The sequence below is a fragment of the Oryza brachyantha genome, chromosome 1, assembly GCF_000231095.2.
Source record: "Oryza brachyantha chromosome 1, ObraRS2, whole genome shotgun sequence".
Classification (NCBI taxonomy): Eukaryota; Viridiplantae; Streptophyta; class Magnoliopsida; order Poales; family Poaceae; genus Oryza; species Oryza brachyantha.
In genome coordinates, this window is record NC_023163.2 from 25,735,575 (window position 1) to 25,763,380 (window position 27,806).

General features: G+C 40.4%; 3 protein-coding genes, 1 long non-coding RNA gene and 1 pseudogene across 13 annotated transcripts; 4 read left to right on the forward strand and 1 right to left on the reverse strand.

Moving 5' to 3' along the window:
- Positions 1 to 656: 656 nt before the first annotated feature.
- On the forward strand, positions 657 to 4,179 carry LOC102713789 (subtilisin-like protease SBT3.5). Its single transcript, XM_040529990.1, has 10 exons — positions 657 to 750; positions 833 to 924; positions 1,076 to 1,173; positions 1,447 to 1,602; positions 1,701 to 2,326; positions 2,400 to 2,470; positions 2,583 to 2,831; positions 2,912 to 3,026; positions 3,109 to 3,280; positions 3,370 to 4,179. The coding sequence occupies exons 1-10, from the start codon at positions 661 to 663 to the stop codon at positions 3,909 to 3,911; spliced, it is 2,211 nt and encodes a 736-aa protein (XP_040385924.1). The 5' UTR covers positions 657 to 660; the 3' UTR covers positions 3,912 to 4,179.
- Positions 4,180 to 8,300: 4,121 nt separating this feature from the next.
- Positions 8,301 to 20,140, reverse strand: LOC107305134. 9 transcript variants are annotated; one of them, XR_005811272.1, is made up of 9 exons: positions 19,491 to 20,140; positions 17,283 to 17,621; positions 17,076 to 17,162; positions 16,618 to 16,869; positions 16,338 to 16,454; positions 11,087 to 11,332; positions 10,716 to 10,876; positions 10,505 to 10,602; positions 8,301 to 8,788 (listed from the first exon to the last, which is right to left on the reverse strand). It is a non-coding gene; the product is annotated as an uncharacterized LOC107305134 (long non-coding RNA). The 9 variants fall into 9 exon arrangements; XR_005811270.1 differs by having other exon boundaries at positions 16,618 to 16,677; positions 16,766 to 16,869; positions 17,076 to 17,621; XR_005811276.1 differs by having other exon boundaries at positions 8,301 to 8,563; positions 8,641 to 8,788; positions 17,076 to 17,621.
- On the forward strand, positions 9,818 to 13,533 carry LOC102707536 (subtilisin-like protease SBT3.5). 2 transcript variants are annotated; one of them, XM_006644775.3, is made up of 10 exons: positions 9,818 to 9,907; positions 9,994 to 10,085; positions 10,245 to 10,342; positions 10,499 to 10,654; positions 10,731 to 11,356; positions 11,470 to 11,540; positions 11,624 to 11,878; positions 11,973 to 12,090; positions 12,219 to 12,390; positions 12,494 to 13,533. In XM_006644775.3, the coding sequence occupies exons 1-10, from the start codon at positions 9,818 to 9,820 to the stop codon at positions 13,033 to 13,035; spliced, it is 2,220 nt and encodes a 739-aa protein (XP_006644838.1). In that variant the 3' UTR covers positions 13,036 to 13,533. The 2 variants fall into 2 exon arrangements, with proteins under 2 accessions (XP_006644838.1, XP_040377462.1); XM_040521528.1 differs by lacking the exon at positions 9,818 to 9,907 and having other exon boundaries at positions 10,017 to 10,085; positions 10,228 to 10,342; positions 12,494 to 13,532.
- On the forward strand, positions 15,315 to 19,507 carry LOC102707822 (annotated as a pseudogene).
- A 2,393-nt stretch (positions 20,141 to 22,533) lies between the features above and the next one.
- Positions 22,534 to 26,680, forward strand: LOC102708107 (subtilisin-like protease SBT3.5). Its single transcript, XM_006644776.3, has 10 exons — positions 22,534 to 22,648; positions 22,737 to 22,828; positions 22,979 to 23,076; positions 23,851 to 24,006; positions 24,107 to 24,726; positions 24,823 to 24,893; positions 25,010 to 25,264; positions 25,364 to 25,481; positions 25,618 to 25,789; positions 25,875 to 26,680. The coding sequence occupies exons 1-10, from the start codon at positions 22,556 to 22,558 to the stop codon at positions 26,414 to 26,416; spliced, it is 2,217 nt and encodes a 738-aa protein (XP_006644839.1). The 5' UTR covers positions 22,534 to 22,555; the 3' UTR covers positions 26,417 to 26,680.
- Positions 26,681 to 27,806: the final 1,126 nt, after the last annotated feature.

Here is a 27,806-nt window from a genome sequence, read left to right on the forward strand (position 1 = left end):
TTTACCCAATAGAAGTCCCATATAACAATGATAAATTAAATAGGTCAAACTTTGACTATTAATAACAAAAATAAAAATCATTATATGCAACTCTTTTTATTTAATATAACTCATTTTTATAAATATTATTTATCAAATTAACATCTTAAATACCGTGTTAAAATCCAAATGTAGTTATATTTTGGGGACAAAGTGAATACTTATTGCTGCATTGTCATGGACACATTTTTCACGTCTTTAAATGGTATGGGGTTAAAAAAAACTACAAAGTAATATCATACAATACTATTTAGAACTTCTTTATCATCATTGAAAAAATAACTCAAGATATCATATTTTTAATGTAAAAATTTAGTATCTTGAGATATCAAAAGTTTATACTAAGATTTTTGGTATCTCCAAGTACTTTTCGAGGATGATAAAAAAAAACCTACTATTTAACAAAATTCGCATAAGATGTGAAAAGACTATTTAACAAAATTCGCATAAGATGTGAAAAGGTGGGAAGATTATGGGGGGAATTAGAGTTAGGAAATTCCAAAGAAAAGGAGCGCTTTAGAAAAAAAAAAACATTCTTCGTTGACCTGAAGAATATGACCCCTCCAATTCAGACATCTATAAATTGGCCCTTTCAATCCACAGTTACTCATCAGGAAAAAGATGGAATTCCACACTTGTCGCCAACGTTTGGCTCCACTGCTGCTACTTTGCTTTTGGATGCTGATCATCAGAGCGCACGGCTCGCGCAAGGTTAGCATGCTTCCTTTTACGATTTGCTTTTCAAAGATGATTAAACTAACTCAGAAATGTTCTAAACACACTTTGTTATTAGCTCTACATAACGTATCTAGGTGACAGAAAGCATGCACACCCAGACGATGTTGTTGCATCCCACCATGATACGCTCTCGAGCATTCTTGGAAGGTGACCTCTGTCAGTTACTCCGTTCGATCACATGATATTTTGCACCTCTCACCATTATGGTTTTACATCAAAGGTTCTTTGATGAACCATCTGTACTTGGAAACTCGAAATTCAAGAGCTTAACCGACCATTGACCATGTTGAACTTTCAGCAAAGAGGAATCCTTATCTTCCATCATCTATAACTACAAGCATGGTTTCTCAGGCTTTGCTGCAATGCTAACGGAAGAGCAGGCAGAGCAACTCGCAGGTCAGATGATCCTACCAATAACTGATATACCCATCCCCGGGGACAAATAAAATAAAATAAAATAAAAACTGATATACCCATCCCGAGAAGGAAAATAATGCTCTTGGTTTAATATAATGATCAGAGCAATTTTACCATCTTTTAAAAGGTAGCAGGAGGTAACACTGTTTTCTACCTATCTGGGAAAATGCTCTCGTATCATACATATCACAAATTCTGGTTTTGTTCGAGCAGTAACGAGTATCCAGTAAGCTCACCATGCGTGGTTTGCAGAATTACCGGAAGTCGTCAGCGTGCAGCGAAGTAGGAGGTACAAGACGACGACCACACGGAGCTGGGACTTCCTTGGGCTGAACTACCAGAAGCCCAGTGAACTACTCCGAAGTAGCAACTACGGAGAAGACATAATCATCGGGATTATTGACACCGGTTAGTTTAGAGCGGACGCTAAAATGTTTCTGGTGGGTGGCGCCATTTCTGCTGCTGCAACCGCAGTACTAAGGCAGCAGCTGCTGCATTTGCCACAGGGATATGGCCGGAGTCAAGAAGCTTCAGCGACGAAGGGTACGGCCCGGTGCCGGCACGGTGGAAGGGCGTGTGCCAGGTCGGGGAAGGATGGGGCAGCAGCAACTGCAGCCGCAAGGTCATCGGCGCGCGGTTCTACCACGCCGGGGTGGACGAGAAAGAGCTCGGGATGGACTACCTCTCGCCGCGCGACGCGAACGGCCACGGCACGCACACGGCGTCCACCGCGGCGGGCTCCGCGGTGGAGGCCGTCAGCTTCCACGGCCTGGCCGCGGGCACCGCCCGCGGCGGCGCGCCCAGGGCGCGCCTCGCGGTGTACAAGTCCGTCTGGGGCAGCGGCCGGGGCGCAGGGTCCGGGAACACCGCCACCGTGCTCGCCGCCATCGACGACGCGATCCACGACGGCGTGGACGTGCTGTCGCTGTCCCTGGTGGTGCTTGACGAGAACTCCTTCGGCGCGCTGCACGCCGTCCAGAAGGGGATCACCGTCGTGTACGGCGCAGGTAACAATGGCCCTGCGCCGCAGGTGGTGAGGAACACTGCTCCCTGGGTCATCACCGTCGGAGCAAGCAAGCTCGATCGCTCGTTCCCGACCGTGATCACGCTGGGGGACAAGCGTCAGATAGTGGTACGAGGCATAAGTAACCTCATGGTGTGCGCTGAGCTGCTGCTGATCTTGTGCAACACTGGCTATTTTGCAGGGACAGTCCATGTACTACGAAGGGAAAAACTCATCAGAAAGCAGCTTCGCACTTCTGGAATATGGAGGCCTGTATGATAAAAAGAACTTTCACACCCCCAATGTTTTTTTTTTCTGCTTAATTTCCATCAACAAATTAGGGAATATGAAGCCAAGTGGCTGGCGTCGTTTTTCTTGTGGATAGATGCGCCAAGGATGATCTGAACGGCACGGACTTGACGGGGAGAATTGTGCTGTGCATCTCCCTCGAGACACCGGTTACCCTTTTTCAACTAGCACTGGAAAACGTCCTGGATGCCGGGGCATCTGGTCTAATCTTTGCTCAGTACACGACTGATATCCTGGGCATCACGACAGCCTGCAACGGCACAGCCTGTGTTCTTGTGGACCTTGACGCTGCAAATCGGATCGGCTCATATATCAGAGATGCAAGGTAAAACAAACTGCAAAGTAAAGTTACCCAACGATAAGTTCGAAACTTCCTACAATAAAATTCATGATCGTTTAAAGCAGCTCACCAGTGGCAAAGATCGAGCCAGCACGCACTGTCACAGGTGGAGTATTAGCGCCAAAAGTGGCAGCATTCTCCTCGAGAGGTCCATCGATTGATTATCCTGTAATTATCAAGGTACTTAACTCCAATTTAGCACTCCGGTAGAAAGCCATGGTGTTTCCTGATCTTACCAGTGGTCTTGTTGCTTCTATAACAGCCTGACATAGCTGCACCAGGATCCAACATCTTAGCAGCCATCAAAGACCATTACCAACTTGGCACAGGAACATCGATGGCAACGCCACATGTAGCAGGGGTTGTCGCCCTGCTGAAAGCCATCCATCCAGATTGGTCTCCAGCTGCAATAAAATCTGCCATTGTCACCACTGGTAACCATGCTAGCTTGCATAAATTTGAAGCATGGCCTCTAAATCGTTTCGGAATTTATCTAACCCCTGTTACATTTTGCATACTGAAGCGTCTGTAACTGATGAACGAGGCATGCCAATACTGGCAGAAGGAGTGCCTCGGAAGATCGCTGATCCATTTGACTATGGAGGTGGAAACATTAACCCAAACAGGGCAGCTGATCCTGGCCTTATTTATGACATTGATCCAAGCGATTATAACAAGTTCTTTGGGTGCACCATCAAGACATCCGTCAGCTGCAATGCAACAACTCTACCTGGGTATCACCTGAACCTACCATCAATCGCAGTTCCTGATCTCAGGGACCAAACCACTGTATCTAGAACAGTTACAAATGTAGGCGAGGTAAATGCAGCTTACTATGCCGAAATCCAGAGCCCGCCTGGAGTTAAAATGGTTGTTGAGCCATCTGTCCTTGTCTTTGATGCTGCAAACAAAGTTCATACCTTCAAGGTTAGTTTTTCACCTCTGTGGAAATTGCAAGGGGACTATACATTTGGCAGCCTTACTTGGCACAACGACAAGAAGTCAGTGAGAATCCAAATAGCAGTCCGGATTACCATTCAAGATTTCTATGCAGATGTTGCATAACCTGGGAAACATGCAAGCAATAACTCAGTGCTCTAAGAAACAATAAAAGAAAACTACAAGATCTATCAATTTCACAGAAATACGGTTTTATGTAAATCGTTATCACCAGAATACTGGCTGGCCAATGTATTTTGTTTCTGTCACAGATATGACTTTAATTTGTATGGATGGCCAATTTCATACCATGTTCTGTTGGTTACAAGAAACATAAAAAAGTCCAGGTCTACACCATACCATGTGTTGAAATATCATGCAGTTTTTCTTCCCACCTAACGCAGCATGACCATGACTACAGTTAAGTTCAATTTTGGTCTTAAGATGCTCACATGCAATACACGATCAAGAGGGGCGATAACAAGTCACAAGATGATACGAACATGCTTTGTAAGTTTATTTGCAATCAATAGTAAGAGAGTCTCGCACACGATTTTACTTGACGGAAACTTCAGGTATTTGAGCAGTTAGCTACAAAAGAAGGTGACAGAGATGACAACAAGTAAAGTTCTACAGTATCATGTTTAGTTTTCTCCATGTCAACAAGTTGCAACAGTAAGAGTGTACACATTACTTCTCATCAAAGCAGAAGACCATTTCTAGGCAGAAGACTATTTCTAGGACAAAAAAGTCCATTGAAATGTTCAGGGCTTCATTTCCTATCCCTTCATGTTAAATATTAATGTATTGTATCCAAAGTGTTAACAACAATTAGTTGTCATACAAAAAGTCAATGTCATCCTACCTAAGAAAACCCAGATTGGTTAGTACAAAGTATCCAAGATGAGCTCACAGTATGATGTATTTTGATAAAATAACAGAAAGATAAGGACTATGCACATATGGAGCATAACATAATAAGACAATGGAATTAATATCCACAATGAAGATAATGATAAAACAAATTGTTTAAAAGAGTTTGCCTCGAAGGCTCGAACATATGACTTATGAACAAAGGATAGCATTGCATGTTAAAACAGGATGAGTAAAAACTTATGGAGATGGACTTTTTGCACACTGTGTATAGTGAGACAGTGATTTTAGGATTTGTATGGTTCGGAGGAATTTCAATCCATAGAAACAGAAAATGTGTAGGAATAGGAATGCATGCACACATCAATCCATAAGAATTCTTCTAAGAGGTTTGAGTGGATCAAAAACATTCTATGTTTTTTCTGTACAACTTATAGGAAAGAATTTTTTTTCTACACTTTATTTCTACAAACTGAATGACACTCATAGGAATTATTCCTTAGGAATCCAAATCATTTGATTTTCATCCAAAATGAATGAGCCCGAAGTTATTACCCCTATAGCTTGGAACTGATCATTGAAAATAAAAAAAATGAAATGGAAGTCTAACATATTTAAAATGATATTTACGGCACAATTGAATAGGGAAACAAAGGCATTAATGCAAAATACAAAACAGTTTCATCTCAGTCAAAATATTTTTTAAAAAATGGGCATAGTGGATTCAAAGTCTAAATCACAGGAAGATTGCAGCATATCATCAGTTAACCAATACACTGGATATATATATAGGCACATGGATTTTATATGCGGAAAACGTGACTTATCCAAAAGAACTGTTCTTCCATTTGCATGCTATGTTTCTGTCATTTCTCAAGCTGCCCAGAAGAAAAACTTGGATCTATAAATTGTACTATTTTCTAGTGGGTTGGACAAAATTGTGAATCTACCCTGTTTATCAGCTTGCGACGTATGCCTGCCTTGTATATCTATCCCTGATCATCCAATTGAAATGGATTGAAAAGTGACTAATTGACTAACTGTTCTCAATCAGCTTTTGTCACGGGTCGATCGATACACGAAAATTTCCTGTTTGTGAAGAGGCTCATTTTGCGTCAGCATAGGCTAAAGAAACCGACTATTGTTGTTAAACTCGACATCACCAGAGCTTTTGACTTAGTGTCCTGGGAATTCTTGATCAGCCTGTTGAGAACAAGAGGTTTTGGCCACAGATGGATTGAGTGGATTGTAACCATCAATGGAGGCCTAGGTCAACCAATCAAACCTGGCAAAGGGGTGAGGCCCTCTGTCACCGCGGCTGTTTATCCTTGTGATGGACACGTTGAGAGCTATGCTCTCTGTTACATGTGACAATGGTGTTCTGGGATCATTCAGTAATACTGCTCTGCTATCCAATGCATCCTTCTACGCTGATGATGCGATCATCTTCTTCAAGCCAGTTCAGGAAGAGGTGAGGGCAATCAACGCAATTCTGGATCTGTTTGGTGCTGATACCGGGCTGAAAACCAATTTGGTGAAAAGAGTTATTATACCGGTGCATTGTACCGAGGAAGACACGAACATGGTGCAGGGGGACCCATTTCCTCTGGGCTCATTAGGTTGTATGAATGTTGAATAAAATTAATTTGTAGGATGTGAAACAGTGATTGTTTAGGGGTTTTGGATGGCTGGTTTGATAGTATTTTGATTGAGATAAAATTATGTCAAAATTCTAGTGAGTATAAGCGATGGTGTTCAACTTGTTGTCCAACATGAAAAAGCATAGGAGGTGTGGTCAAATTGTGGTGAAATTGCAAAGTAGTATAAATGATATTGTTTCTGATTTCCCTGTTGGAGACGAAATCATGACCATATTTTGAAGTTGTCTTGCATGCATGGTTTAGTTGAGTTAGATATTAGCTAAAATTGGGGTATCAACAATATGGTTAGTTTATAATGTGGTCTTTCAGCTGGAGAAATGGAAAAGTTATACTAGATAGGGTTTTCAAATGGTGAAGCTCCAAAGTAGGCTTAAGAGGATGGTTATTACAAGCAGAATTAGAGAGCTATGTTTTCGTGGACATTTCATGTGGCTAAATGAGTTCTAGGGTTTTCTCTTCCTCTTGATGGTAGATGGTACTATGGTTAACACGTCTCTGAAACGGAAATGCTAGATCTAGAATGGTCTGAATTTGGTGGGTGCCCAAAGTTGTTTAACGGAACAGCTCTTTTCTGAATTTGTCTAAGTTGAAAATTTTAATTGAGGTAATAGGGCTGCGTTCTTTTACCCTAGATTATTCCTCAGCTTTTGTACATGTGCTTTCTAAATTACTAAACAGTTTTTTTTATTTTATAATAGTTAATTTCATTATTTATAATATTAAAAGATAGATAATCTTTCATCTTTCATCAACCAATTGGATATAACCTAGATTATTTCATAAAATTAATAAAAAAATCCAGTAGCCTATTTGTGAGGTATGTTACTTTTGAGAATTTTCTCATGATTTTACGTTTCACCAATTTGGTTTTAAAATTATTAGTTGACAGATTTCAACACACACGCATGAAAAGTTTACAATCTCTCCAAACATTACATTAAACAAACAAGTGAACACACAAGCACATAGAAAGCACACTTTGTTCATTATTTACTTAATTCACAACTATTAAAAAAACGGCCCGTTACAATAACTGTGGTTGAACCGTGCAAAAGCACACCAAATTTGATTAAAAAAATCAAATTATTTTCAAATTATATTTGAATTTAGGGTGATTACCGTATTATTAGTGTTACCCACACTATAGCACGGTTACCACACGGGATTTGCTGTATCTACATGATTGTGGTTACCCTATACACAAGAAGCCAAATTATTTGGTATCATAAAAAATAAGATAGCCATATCGAAGAGGCAAGGGTGTTTCGAACAAGGAGTAACACCCTCTCCCTCTCTTTTTTCCCCTTCTGCTAGCATATTCCCTATGTATCGCAACATGATTTTAATTAAAAATGTCATTAACACATCATCATCATTTGTTGCATATATAATCATTCATTATTGCATAAATTCGTTACTAACATATAGGCCACATATTCCATTTCTATACAGAGTTGGTGGGAGTTTTGATATGTTAGCTCTATGGTCCCACAACCATTTTTTCTTTCAAAAAAAAATAAAGAGTTGATGACGAGGTAGGTGGCAGATTCATCACTTACAACCACCACCACCACTACTCTTACATGATTATAGATTATGTATATGTTTTCTCTTTGAAAAATACTATTATCGATGTTATGTCTCCCTCACACCATTTTAAAATACAGACAATAGTATATTCTCCTACAATATAAGCGTTTCTTAAAATTATTCGCGACACCGATTGTCCCATCGCTCACCTCTTATTGAATTTTTTTTCCATTTTATCCTCACCAACTCCCCCTTGGACACCATATACTTTTCTTCCTAACCTTAATCCCTATTAAATAATCTATAAATACTTATATTTTAAAATAGAGACTTGCTTATATTTTAGAACGTAGGGAGTTTGCTAATTGCTCCCTACCTTTCTTCATGAAATGGAACTGCCTCCTTTTTTTCTGCTGTCTTAGCAAAATATATATATAGAAAATCCTAGGCTCCTGGCAACTTCGAAGTTGATCCAAGGGATTATACCAACTTCTCCCTTGCAAAATTGACGTTGACGAAAAAATAAATGTGAAATTTCATTAAGACAACCTATATATTTCGGTGGATAATAGCGGTCAAAATTAATGAAAATTGACCACACTATATTGTCTCAACACTTCTTGTAACGAGAGCTATTCGACACTGGAAGTCCTAACCCGCTCTGCTGCCAGTTACGACATTTCAATTCTCCGTGGCTTCTTTCGTGCAACGTCCCTGCAAACGCTCACAGACAGAAACGCTAGTCTGCCTCAGATTGTGATCCTCTTCATACACATACAAAGACATCGTACCTTTTATCACTGATATATGCCCAGGGTTCATCGGGACCATATGTCAGCGATAAAGTCACGTGACTTCGAAGATAGAGAAACTTGATATGTCTGCTTCATGCAACCTTTCATGAAAGGTTCACTATCCACTCGCCAAAACAAATGTTCACTGTCCAAGAAGAAAATATACAGATGAGCCAACGTTTCAGCCACACCCATCAAGAAGAATCATCAACGCAAGACTTTCATTGAAGAAACAGTTTCTGTATCTCTCATATCTTATCCCCCTCTACTTCTCTTTCAAGAAAGCAAAAGATTGTACTCCATTAGTCCATTTGTTCAATGCCTAATCACTGCACTGACTAGTAAAACGGTGAAACATTGTACTCTATTCAATAATGTCGAGGAAAACAGGTGACACATAAGCATGATCATATATTGCAAAATATCTCTGCTGATTGGAACGTTTGACCAACTGTTTAGAATAAATGCCTGATGATGTAACTTGGTCAGAAATGTACCACACCAATGGATTGCACATCAAGAAATTTGCCTTCTAGGAGATTGAGCAATGTCCTTATCCTCTCAACATACAAATGAAATATATATATTTTAGCCTATTATTCGTATGGTACGAGACAAAATGGTGGTTAAAACCCATGCTTCAATTGCAAGGCGCCAAGGCGTACCCGTTAAACTAGTACGAGGAAACTAAGCCACAAAGCATACCATATATCCTTTTGTCTTGCACTCTGATGGTATATGAGGGAACTAAATCACAAAGCATAACATATAATCGCCTTTTGTCTTATGTTAGAGCCTTGCAACCCGGTTTGTCATGTGATGAACTAGGTTGCCATTGACAGCCTCATGTCAATGCTTTCTGTACAGAACTTTGTAAATCCTCCTTACTTAATGAAAAATCAGGCCACCCCGGCTTGGGGCCGGCCCAGCAAAAAAATCACAAAGCATAACATATATCCTTTTGTCTTGTACTGTGATGGTACGAGGAAACTAAGCCACAAAGCATAACCAATATCCTTTATGTCTTGCACTGTGATTGATAAAGATAATGGAGTTTGCAGATATTGGATTCATCGAACAGGACCTATCTCTGACCTTTCTTTCTGAAATAAATAGTGCATCCTAGCTTGACTATAAATAACACCACCTACTGAAATGAACTAGTAATCACAACATGGCTTTTCACTTATCTTCTCAACTCTTTTCATGTTGCCTCCTGTTTAGCTTTTGCCTTATTCTAGTCAGAGCACACGGATCTCGCAGAGTATGGATGATACACTGTACTATATTTGATTTCGTAAAACTGATTGTCAAATGGTAAAATATGTTTTCTGTGACTGTCTAATATAGCTGTACATCGTGTACCTTGGTGAGAAGAAACATGATGATCCTACTCTTGTGACTGCTTCACACCATGATATGCTCGGCAGTATTATCGGAAGGTAACCTTAGAAGTTCCTCATAAGGTTTTGGAGTTTGGTTCTAGAGATTTTTTTTTCCTTTTAGATTCGTTCAAAAAAAAAAAACTTTGAGCCACTTTCTTGTTTTAACATTATCAAATATATCTATAATTGTTTATGATAGAACTAGTTGGATTTCAGCAAGGAGGAGGTCTTGGCTTCCATCACCTACAGCTACAAGCATGGGTTTTCAGGCTTTGCAGCAATGTTAACAGAAGACCAAGCTGAGCATCTGGCAGGTCAGAAGAGTTTTAGCTGACCAAACTTATATGTAAATAGTTCATGTTAAAAACCTTCCACTATCAGTTATGATGAAAGGCCCAAATATTCAATTCCAATACATGGAATGTTTACTGTGAGCTTTACTTTTGAGGATATGCTTTTTTCAATTTCAGAATTACCTGAAGTTATCAGTATTACTCCAAATCAGAAGCATGAGCTAATGACCACCAGAAGTTGGGATTTCCTCGGGCTGAACTATGAACCACCCAGTGAGCTTCTGCAGAGGAGCAAATATGGAGAAGACATAATTATTGGGATAATTGACAGTGGTAAGTCCATCATTTTCATGGAATCAATTTGAAAAGAACAATTCGTTAAGTAGGACAACACATGCTATTGATGCAGGAATCTGGCCTGAATCAAAAAGCTTCAGCGACCATGGATATGATGAAGTACCATCACGATGGAAGGGCATCTGTCAACTAGGACAGGCCTGGGGACCCTCCAACTGCAGCAGGAAAATCATTGGTGCACGGTACTACGCAGCCGGCCTGGACAAAGCCAATTTCAAGAAGAATTACATGTCTGCCCGGGACCACAATGGCCATGGAACACACACAGCATCCACAGCAGCAGGTGCAGTGGTAGAGGGAGTAAACCTCCATGGCCTGGGAGCTGGGGTAGCACGTGGAGGTGCACCCCGAGCCCGGCTTGCAGTTTATAAGGTTGGGTGGGAGGAGGGTGATGCTGGTGGGATCTACCTTCCTACTGCTGCAGTACTAGCAGCTCTTGATGATGCAATCCACGATGGAGTCGATATCCTATCCCTCTCACTTGTTGTTGACGAGGATTCATTTGGTGCCCTCCATGCAGTGCAGAATGGGATTACTGTTGTTTATGCTGGGGGAAATAGTGGCCCTCGACCTCAAGTCCTTTTTAACACAGCTCCTTGGGTCATTACAGTCGCAGCGAGCAAGATTGATCGGTCTTTTCCGACCGTCATCACCCTGGGAAACAAGCAAACATTAGTGGTACATACTACATATTAGAGACACATGATCTATGCTAGAATTTTGGGCCCTTTTGCTCCACTAATCATCCTCAAGAATTTACTATTCAAAAGTACATGCTTTCATATTTGCAGGGCCAATCATTCTATTACAAGTTAGAGAACGAAACTGAAAGCAGATTTGAATCGCTTGTAAATGGCGGCAAGTATGTTTAATACCAGTTCCTGATTAACAGTATTAGATACCAACTCATGTTTAAGTGTTGAAGCTTTCTGTCTGTGTCTACAGTTGTTCAAGGGAAGCGTTAAATGGCACAAGCATCAATGGAAAAGTTGTTCTATGCACTGAATTAACTTTTGGCCCGATAGGAAAATATTTCAAAGATGTATTTGCAGGCGTTTTTCAGGGTGGTGCGTCTGGTCTTATCTTCGCTCTTTATACCACAGATGTTCTTTTGAGCACAGAAGATTGCCAAGGCAAAGCCTGTGTTCTTGTAGACATTGAGATTGGATTTCAAGTTGCAACATACATTGGTAGTGAAAGGCATGAAAATGTTCAATGAACCACCAAGCTTCATGTATATTTTCTCTACAATTATTTGAACTCCCAAATAATTTTGCTCTTATTTTTTAAGCAGCTTATCAACTGTTAAGATTGAACCAGCAAGTAGCATTACAGGAAATCAAGTCCCAGCTCCAAAGGTGGCAATATTCTCCTCAAGAGGCCCATCCATCAAATACCCTACTGTTCTTAAGGTATACAAGCTGAAAGGAAGTTGGTCTAGGCAGTCTTCATTTTAGTAAGAAGATTCTTTAAATGAATTTATTCCATAGGTTACCAGCATTTCCTAACCTCATTATAACTACTATCTTTACTGAAACAGCCTGACATAGCAGCTCCTGGAGTCAACATCTTAGCTGCCAAAAAAGATGCGTATGTATTTAACTCGGGGACATCAATGGCAACCCCACATGTAGCGGGCGTTGTGGCATTGCTTAAGGCTCTACATCCTCACTGGTCTCACGCTGCTCTCAAATCAGCAATTGTCACCACCGGTAAATTTCTAGTGTGGCTGTGGGTACTGCTCTATCCATATGAGGCAACTATATTGATCAATCCACTCTTAACTATGAATTACTCTTTTTTGCATGCAAAAAGCATCGACAAAGGACAAACATGGCATGCCGATGTTAGCAGAAGCGCTTCCTCGGAAAGTCGCTGACCCTTTCGACTACGGAGGAGGGAACATAAATCCTATTGGTGCTGCTGATCCTGGCCTGATTTACGACATTGATCCAAAGGATTACAACAAATTCTTTGCCTGCCAGATCAAGAAATATGAGATATGTAACATTACAACATTGCCAGCCTATCACCTAAACCTACCCTCTATATCCATACCGGACCTGAGGCATACAATAAAAATACGGAGATCAGTCACTAATGTCGGGGAAGTGGATGCAGTTTACAAATCTTTTATAGAATCACCCCTTGGAGTTAAGATGACTATTGAACCGTCTGTCCTAGTCTTCAATGCTAGGAAGAAAGTGAATGCCTTCAAGGTTAGCATCACACCTTTGTGGGAAGTGCAGGGAGACTACACATTCGGAAGCCTGACTTGGTACAATGAGCACCACACTGCAAGAATCCCAATTGCGGTCCGGATCACAATTCGAGATTTCTACGCTGATGTTGCTTAGTAGCAGCAGTTAGTACTAATGAATATATACTGTGATGTACACAATAAGGAACAATTTGCTTTCGTGTTCGTAGGAGTTATATTTACAAAGAATTAACTATAACACAAAGGGAAGAAGCCAGCAAGACAAAAGGTAGGAGCAGAGCAGGCAGCTAACCTGATGGCGCAGGTGGCAAAGGGGCGTGGTGGCCAAACCGGTCGGCGGGGACGAGGCGTCGCCCCGTCGGTTGGGGAGGGAACAAACACGGCGTGGTTGGCGGCCGCCGGCGCGGAACCTGGCTGGCTGGCGGCGTGTTGGCATGTGCTGCGGCCCGCTAGTTTCCTCCTTGCGGTCTTGCCCGCCGGCCGCCGCCGCCGATGCGAGGCACGGTAGCAGACAGCCTTATGTGGGCTCCCTGATGGTTGATTTATCTACCGTTCTGGGCTTCTTTTGTGGGTTGTTGCTTTGGACGGGCCCAAATCGTAAATTGAATGCTCGTGCTCTCTCTCTCTCTCTCTCTCTAAAAAAAATCGAACTTTAATCGTAATTTGAGTTTTTTTTTTTTCATACGACACGTACCTCCGATTTCCCAGCCCATTTTGCTCTACGAGTTATTTGATCTTTTCTCTGCAAAATTTGATTGTATCTATTATGCATCTTTATTTGGGTTTACGAGCCGGCTTATAAGGCAAAAACCTAAGCCTTAATAGATAGTAGAGTTTTCTGTTTAACTTACTTAAAGTCATAAGCCACTCTTATCTTGTTAAGTAAAAATATTTCTTTTTATATCTTCAAAAAAATATTTCTTTTTATTTGAAGTAAAAGTAGTGCTCCATCTAACTTAAGATTTAAAGGCCACCAACTTATGGATCATATGAAATAAAAAAAATCAACTTAAAAGTCTAATCTGAAACAAATGGGCCTACAGGCTAGGGCAAAACCAAGCCATCCCCGTAACCAAAGTCGAATTTTAGCACGCCTTAATAAAAAAGGTTAATTAGATACATGCCATTATAAATTTGCTAATTATAAATTTGCTAGTTTTAGTTCGACTAATTGTAAGGATGTCATTATAATTTCAAAACTATTAGAAATATGCTACTCCATACTCTTTTGGTGTATTTTTTAAAAAAATTTGGATCATATTGCTCAGATGTTGTTTACTGCGCCTTTGGCACATGCAAAGAGCAATTTGATCTAAAAATAACATATCTTAAATAGTTCTAAAATTATAGTACCATATTTAGTCGAATTGTAATGGCATATTTCAAAACTATCAAATTTATAATGACATGTATCTAATTATCCCGAAGAAAAATGTCTTTAGAAAGCCAGCACCAAACAAAAGCGGCAATACACCAATTGTCAACAAATATAGAATCATCTCCATCTTATCCAAAAGCATTATTGTTCCAAGGCAACGAAAGATAAAATTGCAGTGAAGTCTTGCAACAAACTAACGTGGCAAGATTTTCTTATTTTGTTATATCTATTTAATTGGTATAAATGATAAAATTAACTACTATAAATTAAAAATTATATTAGAAATGATAAAAGTCTATATGTTTTTTTACCAAATAAAAATAATATTTAGTAGTTTAGAAAACGTATGTCATCCATTTTTCAAACTTTTAATATTTAATTTTTAAATGATCATACGCTAATCACATTTTTCGTTTTGCATGAGACTGGTGGTCTAGTTTTTAAAAAAAAGCTGAAAAGAACATGCCCCAATTCTCCCCTCGTCTTGTTGCTTTTCATAAACATAAGCAAAACGGTGTAAGGACCAAAAAATAACGTGTATCTTAACTATAAAAAACAGAGTTGGAAAATAAACTATGCTGTAAAACTCTAAAATTAACACCAAAGTTAAATTTTAAAATTTAAATTTGATTTATAAGCATAAGCACCAGCGAAATACATGGGCCACCAGTTAACCAGCGGAAGATGTTCAATGACATAAGACAGGATAGTCAAGATTCCCCGCGGACTAAAACGCCAGGCTGCAAATTCCCCTCACAAGACCACAACGGCAAATCCCAAATTTCTTTGACATATAGCCATATAGGTGATAGAATTCTAGTCTGTGCTTCTCACACTGCTTATGAAAAGGAGAAAAAACCTAGCTTAAACAAGATAAGCCAGAAGTAATCATGCAAGATAAGATAAGCTGTAGGCTGGAACAGGGGGACATACTATCCATGTTGCAAGTTCAGTAGAAAATTCCGGCGAGGACACTTGGTCAGAAAGAAAACGAACTGCGAACATATGCTTTTTTTTGTTTTACGCTGTGAGCCTGTGATCGCAGCGCATCATTTTTCAAAGATGATATATTATTTAAACAGATCTAAGTGTGGGATTTCTTTCTGGCATATACAAAAGCCACCAAGCAAGACATACTGACCTACAAATACCAATACCTACTGGATCAAACTGACGTATTCTACCATATACCAACATGACTCTCCACCCTTCACCTCGGTGTTTTCCAGCTTGCCTTCTGTTCTGCTTGTGCTTTGTGATGATCAGAGGAACATATGGATCTCGCAAAGTATTCCCAGTGCATCGCCCTACATCTTATTTCATACATGGATTCTGTTTGATGGTAAAAGATGATTTCTGTGCTTCTCTATGCATCATAGCTCTACATTGCGTATCTGGGTGAGAAGAAACATGATGATCCTACTATGGTCATTGCTTCGCACCATGACATGCTTGCCAAAGTTCTTGGAAGGTAACCAAAGGAAGCAAGGAGTTTGTTTGCTTTTGGGGTTTTGGTTGTAACATCCCAAGAGTATATTCTTCTCAAATTAACCGCCTACCTTGCTTCAACAAATTTGAACATGTATTTTAGAACTATCTCGAAGCACTTTCAGCATTTTTTTTCCTGTCCATTGCCAATTTTTTGTTTCAGCAAAGAAGAGGCACTGGACTCCATTGCATACAGCTACAAGCATGGCTTCTCAGGCTTTGCAGCAATGCTAACAGAGGACCAGGCAGAAAATCTTGCAGGTGGGCTAAATTTACCACTGTTGATTACTCAATTTTTGTTCTGGGCATGGTCTGGTATGGGTCTGAGACCAAGGTAGGATGCTCATTCCCATCTAGCAACCCAGCAGAGCTGTTGCCTGCGATAGTAGAGGGGGTATTTTAAACCCTATTGCAGAAGAAGGGAGAAGATAAGAAACCAACTTTGTTCTTCCTTGCCCTTTACTTCTAATGTGATCACCTCTCTTTATAAACAGAAAGATCTAAAGATAACGAAAGCAACCATCTTTGAGAGGATGTAACTAAATCTTATCCTAGCAACCAAATGATCTTACCCCGTTGTCTAGGATTGGACAACTGCAGCTGTTAGTTGATTCAACCAGCTGCTATTGCTGTTGCAGCAGTTACCTGAAGCCCATGGTGCCAAACTGGCAATCATAGGTTTTGACTCCCTGACAACAGCAAATTTAAGATAAACAAACTGAAGAATTTAATCCTCATGCATGGTCCTGTATGCTGAATTTGGTTTAATTCTGATGCATGATCCTATATGCTGAATCAAAGGAAAAGACAATATATTTAGCATTGGTTGAATATGGTTCCTTAAGAACGTACCTATCTTGAACTATCCATTTACAACCCAGAAGGAAAACGTTCAACAAGAAGAGATATGTCCTGGGAGAGCATTATATTATTATTATTGTTCTCCTTGTTTATACTTAGATAAAAGCTCACATATCTATTTCTTTATGTTCAGAATTACCTGAAGTAATCAGTCTTACTCCAAATAAGCAACATGAGCTGATGACCACCAGAAGCTGGGATTGGGATTTCCTAGGAGTAAACTACCAACCACCCAGTAAGCTTCTGCAGAGGAGCAATTATGGAGAAGATGTAATTATTGGAATGACTGATACTGGTTAGTAAATACAAATATTACCAAATCAACTGAAAAGATCTTGGTCCTACAAATTCTAGCAAAATTCTTAATGCATAAGTTAAGACGCATGCAATTGATACAGGCATATGGCCTGAATCAAGAAGTTTCAATGACCACAGATACAGACCAATACCAGCACGATGGAAGGGTGTGTGTCAGCTAGGACAGGCCTAGGGACCAACCAACTGCAGCAGGAAAATCATTGGCGCGCGGTACTATGCTGCAGGTATGGAAAGAGCTGATATAAAGAAGAATTACATGTCTGCCCGGTACATGAGCGGGCATGGAACGCACACGGCGTCCATAGCAGCAGGTGAAGTTGTGGAAGGTGTCAGCTTACATGGCCTAGCAACAGGAGTGGCCCGTGGCAGTGCTCCCCGAGCACGTCTTGCAGTATATAAGGTAGCATGGGACACAGGGAATAGTGTAAAGCTTGCTAGCGCTGGAGTACTAGCAGCTCTAGATGATGCAATTCATGATGGAGTTGATATCTTGTCCCTCTCACTTGTTGTTGAGGAGGATTCATTTGGTGCACTCCATGCAGTCCAGCAGGGGATCACCGATGTTTATGCTGGGGGAAATAGTGGCCCCTGACCACAAGTTATTTTCAATAATAGCTCCTTGGATCATTACAGCTGCAGCAAGCAAGATTGATCGGTCTTTTCCAACTACCATTACCCTGGGTAACAAACAAAAATTAGTGGTAAATGCCAGAAACAGAATAGCTTGGACTCGTGGAGGCACCTTCCCTCCAAACACTTCCTACTCAAAAGTTATGTGTTACTCTCTTTCACATTTGCAGGGCCAATCATTATACTACAAGCTAAAGAATGAATCCAAGAGTGGGTTTCAGCCACTTGTATATGGTGGAAGGTATGGGAAATTTGGAATACTGTTTAACTTCTTGGTTAAAAATATATCTGCCTGCTTATGTCTAGGTGTTGCAAATCTGGTTGAGCAATCATATTCTTTCTGTTTACACTTGTTCAACGGAGGCACTAAATGGCACAACCATTAATAGAAAAATTGTTCTATGCATTGAACTTACTTATGGGCCACCAGAAAAGTTCATTGGTAGTATCTTCGAAAACCTTCTTAATGGTGGGACATCTGGTCTTATTTTCGCTCTGTATACCACTGATATTCTTGTGAGCACTGAAGATTGCCTAGGTATAGCCTGTGTTCTACTAGACATTGATATTGGGTTTTCAAGTTTTGGCATACATTGGAAGTCAAAGGTAAAAAAATAATATTGTAACCAACCAGGTTTAGTAACGGTATTTTCTGTGCATCTATATTTAGTCTAAATTAACGTGGTTCTTACTAAGCAGCATGCCGGTTGCAAAGATTGAACCAGCAGACAGTATTACAGGAAAAGAAGTTCCAGCTCCAAAGGTGGCAATATTCTCATCAAGAGGCCCATCCATTGAATATCCTACCATTCTTAAGGTAAACACAGTGCATCCTTTTGTCCAACCCAACTTTAAGTTGTTAAAGCATAATACAGAAAACTTCAGATAATAGTGATCTCTACGTTTGTAATGTTTCACTACAACGGCATAATCTCACTATAGTTACTTTCAACAGCCCGACATAGCAGCACCTGGAGTCAACATTTTAGCAGCCAAACAAGATGGATATGTATTTAACTCAGGAACGTCAATGGCAACCCCACATGTAGCAGGTGTCGTAGCATTGCTCAAGGCTCAGCATCCTCATTGGTCTCATGCTGCTCTAAAATCAGCCATTGTTACCTCAGGTAAACTATGCCATCCGCGTAAAATGCTATGTTTGTCAATCCTAGAATACAATCTTACCTGTATCCTTTGCTTTGGTGAAAGCATCAACCAAGGATGAATATGGCATGCCAATATTAGCAGAATCTCTACCTCGGAAGGTTGCTGACCCATTCGACTATGGAGGGGGGCACATAAATCCTAATGGAGCTGCAGATCCTGGATTAATTTACGACATCGATCCAATGGACTACAACAAATTCTTCGCTTGCAAGATCAAGAAATACGAGATTTGCAATATTACAACTTTACCAGCCTATCATCTCAACCTACCTTCCATATCGATTCCTGAACTAAGGCATCCAATCAAGGTGCAGCGAGAAGTCACAGATGTAGGGGAGGTCGATACACTCTATCAATCTTCTATACAGAGCCCCCTAGGAGTCCAGATCGATGTTGAACCTCCGACTCTAGTCTTCAATGCCACAAAGAAAGTGAACACCTTCAAGGTCACCATGGCACCCTTGTGGAAAGTGCAAGGGGACTACACATTTGGAAGCCTAACTTGGTACAACGAGCACCACACGAAGGATCCCGATAGCAGTCCGGATCACAATCCGAGATTTCTATGCGGATGTTGCGTAGCAATGCAGAAAATCACTTAAGAATAAAAGAAAGGTGATCTCTGCCTAATGGGCACCGAAAATCTGTAAAATACTTGTAATTGTACTCGGCAATTTTTTTCTTGCACTAAGCAATCTATGTACCATGCGATTTCATGATTGTACTGCTAGTCACGCACAGCGGGGTACCTGGATGACAGATTCTGATCCGCCGGCGGCGAGGAGCGGTCTTTTCCCGCCGTCGAGTTGAGAATGCGGGCATGCGAACCCGCCGCTGCTGGCTGGGCTGCCCGCCGGATTCCTCGTTCATCCCGGCGGTGCGCCGTCCATCCCGGTGGTGGGGGAGCGCCGGCGAAGTGGATGACCTGGCTAGTGGCTACGGTTGGTTGGCAATGGCGATTCCTCTTTGAGGGCTTGCGTGCGGCCGCCATCGCTGGCGGCTGCCGGTGCGTGGGTCGGGCCGGGGCGGAGAATGGTGGTAGACGGCGTAGCTGGCTCCGTGATGTATTTTTAGGAATTTTTTTTAAAGAAATAACATTATTTTAATAGAAAATTACAAGATTAGAGGTGATTCGTAGAAAATCGTAATTTTAGCACATTATCGAACGGTGGATGTTCGATTAGGCCCTATCGAACCGCTACTGTTTGACAGAGAACCTATCGAACACCCACAGTTCGACAGGACCCACCACCTGGCGTCGAGAGGCCTGTCGAACTGCTGACGGTCGACGGCCCCCCCACCACCCCAGTCAAACGATGATGGTGTTCGACAGGTCTATGGATGGCCTGCCGAACACCATCAGTTCGACAAGCCTATGTCTAGGGCTTGTCGAACACACTCATCGTTCGATAGGGCCTATCAAACTACGGCGGTTCGACAGGCCCTTAAAATTGTGATTTTCTGCGGATGACCTTTAATCTCGTGATTTCTATTAAAATAATATTATTTCTAAAAAATCTATTTTTAGCCCTCTTTTGTGCCTAGTTTTTTTGTACGGGCATGAATTGTACTATTCCATCCGCTAAATAATATTTATCATTAAGAATTATATTTGATCAAATATATAAAATTTTTGAAAAAAAAATTTATAATAAATTTATAAAATCTAATGAAATGATAAAGATCTAATAAATAATAATACTTTTAAGAATAATATGTGTGTTGTCTTGTATTTAAACTAATTATTTAAAAATTATAGATGGTGGTTTCATTTATTTAAACTAAATATTTAAAAAATATATATATTATATAAATTGTAGAAGATTAATCAAATTTTATTTTAAACAATAAATATGTTCGATGGAGTAATTCCGACTCAAATCCAGATTGGTATGAGCCATTGAGCATCAGCGTTTTGTCCTTATTTGGATGGGCCTCATTGCTGGCCCATCGTGTATGACCTGAAGTGGACGCCCATACAAGCAAGGCCTTGAATCTTTTTAAGAGGAAACAAGGTCTTAGCATTAACAGGACAATTTTTTTACAGCATCTACTTCCGATTTCCCAAACCATTATGCTCTACCACGTTTGCCACTTGCTTGTTTTGATTGGTTTTTCTTATAAACAATAGTTCTCCATGATTCAATGTAACATGCAAGTGTAAGCACTAGATCAACCTCTCGGTATGCCTAAGGCCTAAGGACAAAAATCAAACAGTGCCCGTAGCGGTCCAATTTTCTCTTCCCAGTCTAGGTAGGTAAAAAACCAAACACATTCAAAATCGTATCATACCATGGTACCAAAATTGTGGTAGTCTCATCTATTTATCTAACGATAATAAATTTTATCAAATCAAACACATTATTTTCCATTTATATGGTTCCACCTATTCACTACCAAATTGGTTAGTCCATTAAACTAGACCAATTCAATGTGACTCAGAAAAATAAGATAATCCAAGAAATATTATTGACAAACATCCAAGTCCACATATCATCGATGAGTGCTAGTTCCATGAAATATCCCTATACAAATGACTTTGTGTCAAAAATGGCATCGCTATTAAGGTTTCATCCATCTAACACCATTAATTGCATTGTTTTATCTTATACTAACACTTAACAGAGTTGCTAATAGAACTATTACGATGATGATATTTCTAGAACAAAGTAGTTTGTATGATGATATTTTATAGAATTCGTATTCATCGATGATATTTCTTGAAACTAGACCCTTATCCATGGTATTCATTGCATTTTCTCTGAAAAAATGGCTCTAGTAAGACGTCAGCACCCACGTAGATAGAAGACAATAGATCAACATGCAACAATACAAATTTCGGTCGTCTCTCCATCTTGTCCAAAGGTATTAAGAGTGATCCAGTTACACATGCTTACCTGTAGACTTCTCTTTCAAAGAGGCGAAACATTAGACTGCGGCGACGTCTTGTAAGGCTAAAGTGGCACGAACAAGCACACCGTAGTCGTCCAAGTCTCCATACAATGATGTGCAATTGCACGGACAAAAAAGAGGACAAGTCAAAATTAACGGCTCATTTAGAAACCATTATGGCAAATCAGGGGGCTCCTGCGTTCACTGCTCCATGTTTGCTAAACTAAGTGTAACCGACAGCATTCTAGAATTTTGTTCCTGATCTGCGCCTCCAAGTATTAAACTTCTTGACGTACTGATGAAGAAATTATAGACACCGTGCTTCTCGCTCTAAAAGGGTAAAAAGAAAATAAGAAAAACCAAGATAAACGAGAAGTACTAATGCGAGATAAGCTCGAGGTTGCAGCAGGGAGAAATACAGCACATGTCAGTTAAGCTAGTTTGGAAGAAAATTCCAGGGAGGAGACTTCACTAGAAAGAAAATGAACAGCAAAACATATGTCATTTTGTCTTGCGCTGTGACCTGCTGTCTCGGTACTAAAATACAAACATTTCTAGTATTTAAATTTTGTATCATAATATAAGTATTTATAGATTGATTCTCATTATTTAAATTATTCTAATGATTCTAGAGCCAATTAGATGCTTAAAAAAATCTAATTAATTTAGAATTCAAAAATTAACCACTAAACTGACTACGGAAGAATCTTTTGGCATCTCCTTAATACATGCTAACAAACTTAAAATGCTTATATTTTAAAATGGGGTGTAGTAGACATTAATATTCAGCTATCGAATTCATCGGATAAATCTAAGTGTCACATTTCTTTCTGGACATGGACAAAAGCCGCCAAGTAAGATCTAATGATCTATAAATACCATTACCTACTGGTTCATACTGATGTATTAACCAAGTTCAAACATGACTCTACACTCTTCATCTCGAAGCTTTCCAGCTTATCTCCTATTTTGGTTGTGCCTATTGATGATCAGAGGAACATATGGATCTCGCAAAGTATGCGTGGTGCATCACCCTTCATCTTATTTCATATACTGATTCTATTTGGTGCTAAAAGATGTTTTATGTGCTTCTCTATGCATAGCTGTACATTGTCTACCTCGGTGAGAAGAAACATGATGACCCTACTCTCATCACTGCTTCACACCATGACATGCTCAGCAAAGTTCTTGGAAGGTAATCTAAAGAGTTTATTTGCTTTGGGGGGTTTAGTTCTTCTCAACAAAAATATTCTTATATGAACCTCCTATTTGCTTCAACAACTCCAAGCACTTCTTTTTAGAACTAACTCTTAACATGTTCAAATCGCTTGCCACTTTATTTCAGCAAGGAAGAGGCACTGGCCTCCATTGCTTACAGCTACAAACATGGCTTCTCGGGCTTTGCAGCAATGCTAACAGAGGACCAAGCAGAGAATCTTGCAGGTAGACTGAGTTTAGCTAACAATTACTTTGACTAACTCACTGCTAAATTTACCACTGTTATGTGCATGCTATGGATCTGATATGGAGGGTAGGAGCTCCCATCTAGGCACCGGAATTCTTTCCAACTGTAGTAGAGAGGCTTTGAGGTCTAGTGGGCATGTTCATCTATTGAGGGAAGAAGATTAGAAATCTTTGTTTATTCTTCCTTGCCTAATTGATTTTCAATGTTATCATGCTTATAAGCAGAGAAATCTAAAGATATGGAAAGCAACTATCCTTGAGGGGATGCTACTAACTAAATCCTAATAATCAAATGATTTTATAACGTGCCTAGGATTAAATAGGTGCATCTGTTAGCTGATTTGACATCTGATATTGTTTCTTTTTTTGGAAATACGCCAAAGACTTGCGCATCTTTGTATTAAGGACCAGCTGCTAGTGTTGTTCATGCAGTTACCTGAATCCCATGATGGCAACAGTAGGTCTGACTCCCACACTATACCAAATTAAAGACAACCAATGTGCAAATCAGTCCTGATGCATGATGCTATCCTCTGAATGAAAGGAAAGGAAAGATGCTAAAAACGTATTCAACATTGGTTACAAGCAGTTCCATCATGGGAAAGCACCTATGTTAAGCTATCCACTTACTGCCCAAGAATGAATATGTAACACAACTGAACACATATATGCCCATGCGAGAACCAAATATGGTTCTTCTGCTTATTTATATAGAACGAAGAATTTATCACATATATTTTTTTTTGTATTCAGATTTACATGAAGTTATCAGTGTTACCCCAAATAAGCAGCACGAATTGCTGACCACCAGAAGCTGGGATTTCCTAGGAGTAAACTACCAACCACCCAGTAAGCTTCTGCAGAGGAGCAATTATGGAGATGATGTAATTATTGGGTTGATTGACACTGGTTAGTCCAATATTACCAAATCAATTGAAAAGATCTTAGCCCTACAAATCCTCGCAAAATCCTCAATGCTAAACTAAACAAACATATGCAAATGATGCAGGGATCTGGCCTGAATCAAGAAGCTTCAGTGACCATGGATACGGACCAATACCCGCACGGTGGAAGGGTGTGTGTCAGCTAGGACAGGCCTGGGGATCAACCAACTGCAGCAGGAAAATCATTGGTGCACGGTACTATGCAGCAGGTGTAGACAAAGCAGACCTAAAAAAGAACTACATGTCTGCCCGGGACATGATCGGGCATGGAACACACACAGCATCGACGGCAGCGGGTTCGGTGGTAGAAGGAGTCAGCCTCCATGGCCTAGCAAGAGGAGTAGCCCGTGGCGGCGCACCACGAGCACGGCTTGCAGTGTATAAGGTCGTGTGGGACACAGGGAATAGCCTGCAGCTTGCTAGCGCCGGAGTGCTGGCAGCTCTGGACGATGCAATTCATGATGGAGTTGATATCCTGTCCCTCTCCCTTGTTGCTGATGAGGATTCATTTGGTGCACTCCATGCAGTCCAGAAGGGGATCACTGTTGTTTATGCTGGGGGGAATAGTGGCCCTCGACCACAAGTTATTTTCAATACAGCTCCTTGGGTCATCACAGCCGCAGCAAGCAAGATGGATCGATCTTTTCCAACTACCATTACCCTGGGAAACAAGCAAGCATTAGTGGTAAATAACAGAAACACAAAACCTCCTTTGGGCTCCTTACCATCTCCACACACTTACCATTCAAAAGTTATGCGTGACTCTTTATCATATTTGCAGGGTCAATCATTATATTACAAGTTACAGGATGGATACAAGAACGGGTTCCAACCACTTGTACATGGTGGGAAGTAAGTGGGTTTCTATTTAGCTTATTGGTTAACTAAATTCATGGATAGATGGCAGCTTATATTCTGGTGTTGCATTTCCAAATGTGGTTGAGCAACCATAATGTTTCTGTTTGCAGTTGTTCAAGGGAGGCATTGAATGGAACAACAATCAAAGGAAGTATTGTCCTGTGCATCGAAGAAACTTATGGACCAGTAATAAATTTTGTCGATGGTATATTTGGAAGAGTTCTTGGTGGTGGGGCATCTGGTCTTATATTCGGGCTGTATACCACAGATATGCTTTTGAGCACTGAAGATTGCCAAGGCATAGCCTGTGTTTTAGTCGACATTGATATTGGCTTTCAAGTAGCAACATACATTGGTAGTCAAAGGTAAGAAAATTTTCATGTAACCAGCCAGACTTAGCAACTGTATTTTCTGTGCAACTATATTTATTTAGTCTAAAACAATATGCCCCTTGTACCAAGCAGCATGCCGGTTGCAAAGATTGAACCAGCACAAAGTATTACAGGAAAAGAAGTCCTCGCTCCAAAGGTGGCCATATTCTCATCAAGAGGCCCATCGATTAAGTACCCTACGGTTCTTAAGGTAAACAAAACAGAAACGGTGTGCATCCTTTTGGCCTAGCAACTTGTAATTGCTAAAGCACAATAGGAAAAACTTCAGATAATAGTTATCTCAGTAGGCTTGCAATGGTATAATCTCATTATAATTACTTTAACAGCCCGACATAGCAGCACCAGGGGTCAACGTCCTAGCAGCCAAAGAAGATGGATATGTATTCAACTCAGGGACTTCAATGGCAGCACCCCATGTAGCAGGCGTCATAGCATTGCTAAAAGCTCTGCATCCTCATTGGTCTCATGCTGCTCTAAAATCAGCCATTGTTACCTCAGGTAAACTATGCCATCCACATGTAACCCTATGTTTATCAATCCAATAACATGGTCTTACATGTGATTGTCTTTTGCATGGCCACAGCATCAACCAAGGATGAATATGGCATGCCAATATTAGCAGAAGCCCTACCTCGGAAGGTTGCTGATCCATTCGACTATGGAGGGGGGCACATAAATCCTAATGGAGCTGCAGATCCTGGATTAGTTTACGACATCGATCCAATGGACTACAACAAATTCTTCACTTGCAAGATCAAAAAATACGAGATTTGCAACATTACAACTTTACCTGCCTATCACCTAAACTTACCATCCATATCGATTCCTGAACTAAGGCATCCAATCAAGGTGCGTCGAGCAGTCACAAATGTAGGGGAAGTCGATGCAGTTTATCAATCTGCTATACAGAGCCCCCTAGGAGTCAAGATCGATGTTGAACCTCCTACTCTGATCTTCAACGCCACAAAGAAAGTGAACACCTTCAAGGTCAGCATGGCACCCTTGTGGAAAGTGCAAGGGGACTACACATTTGGAAGCCTAACTTGGTACAACGAGCATCACACAGTGAGGATCCCCATAGCAGTCCGGATCACAATCCGAGATTTCTATGCGGATGTTGCATAGCGATGCAGAATTCACTAGATAATAAAGAGTGGTGCGCTACGTATAGCCACCGTAAATCCGAAAACTATTTGTCACTGTACTCGGCAAAATTTTCTTGCACTGTCTAAAATAAATCCTTCAGTTTTATGGTTGTACTGCTAATCCCTCAGGCACAGCGGGGTACCTGGATGGGTAGATGCCGACCGACGGAAGCGAGGAGGGGTCCGGTCCGGTCCGGTCCGTTCCCACCGTCGTGTTGGCTAGTTGGGAATGCGGCCATGAGAAGCCGCCGGTGTGGATTGCTTCCATTGTTGTTTAGGCTGTCCGCCGCCGGCGTGGCATGATCTAATAAACCCTTGTTGTTTAGGCTGCCCGCCGCCGGCGGCGGACTGGATAGGATTATTCATCGTTCATCCCAGTGTTGCGATGTCCATCTCTATGGGCCATTTTCCTTTTTTATCAGCCGGGTTGGCCGAAGAGGACTTGCCAATTTAATCAAGATATCGGAGACAATAGAAATACAAAAAAATGCCAGATTACAAAGATGAGAACATATTTAAAGATTTATTTCGGTCCAATAAAAAGTGAGGCACCAAATCATTTTTCACCATTGGATCTAGCTGAGTAGGATGTGCACTGCTAGATCCAATGATTAGAAACGATTCGAAGTACCGGTACCTCCAAATACTTTTTGTTACTTTTTGTTGGACTGAAGTAAATCTCATTCAACAATAAGCATGTTTCCCATTCTTAAAGAATGTACCGTGATATAACATTGTTTTCTATTTAAAATTTGGTAACTAGGGGTGGAGCCACTGTCAGCTGACACCAATGGATTTTCATTAGCCTAAAGTATCCCCTTAATTCTATCATGAGTGACACCACTAGCCAAATTGCTATGAGTCTATGACACCATCCATCCAATATCTTGACTCCGCCCTTGTTGGTACCTTCTATTATCTAATTATCTAAGGTACCATGAGGTACCAAATTTTACATCAAAAATAGTGGTACCTCATGGAAAGTATCAAATTTTACATAGAAACAGTGGTACCTCATGTTACCTACTCAAAGATGGAAAAAATGCTCATTCAACAATAGGCTATTGATGTTGGCCAAAGCCAGGAAGGTCTTTGCAGAAGCCGAACGATATCTTTGTAAATAAAAAATAATTTATTAATAAAACTTTTATATATGTATTCTTAGCGATCTAAAAGCCAAGACTGAAAAATAGACTTCAGTAAAAAATATCAAAATTAACTCTAAATTTAAAGTTAAAATTTTAAATTTTGAATTATAAGCATAACTATAAGCCGAAAAGACGGGGTGCACGTGTAAAGAACACAACAACTTCATAATATGTCATCCTAGCTCATCCCCTGACATTTAAAAATGTCTGCTTGTGCCTCCA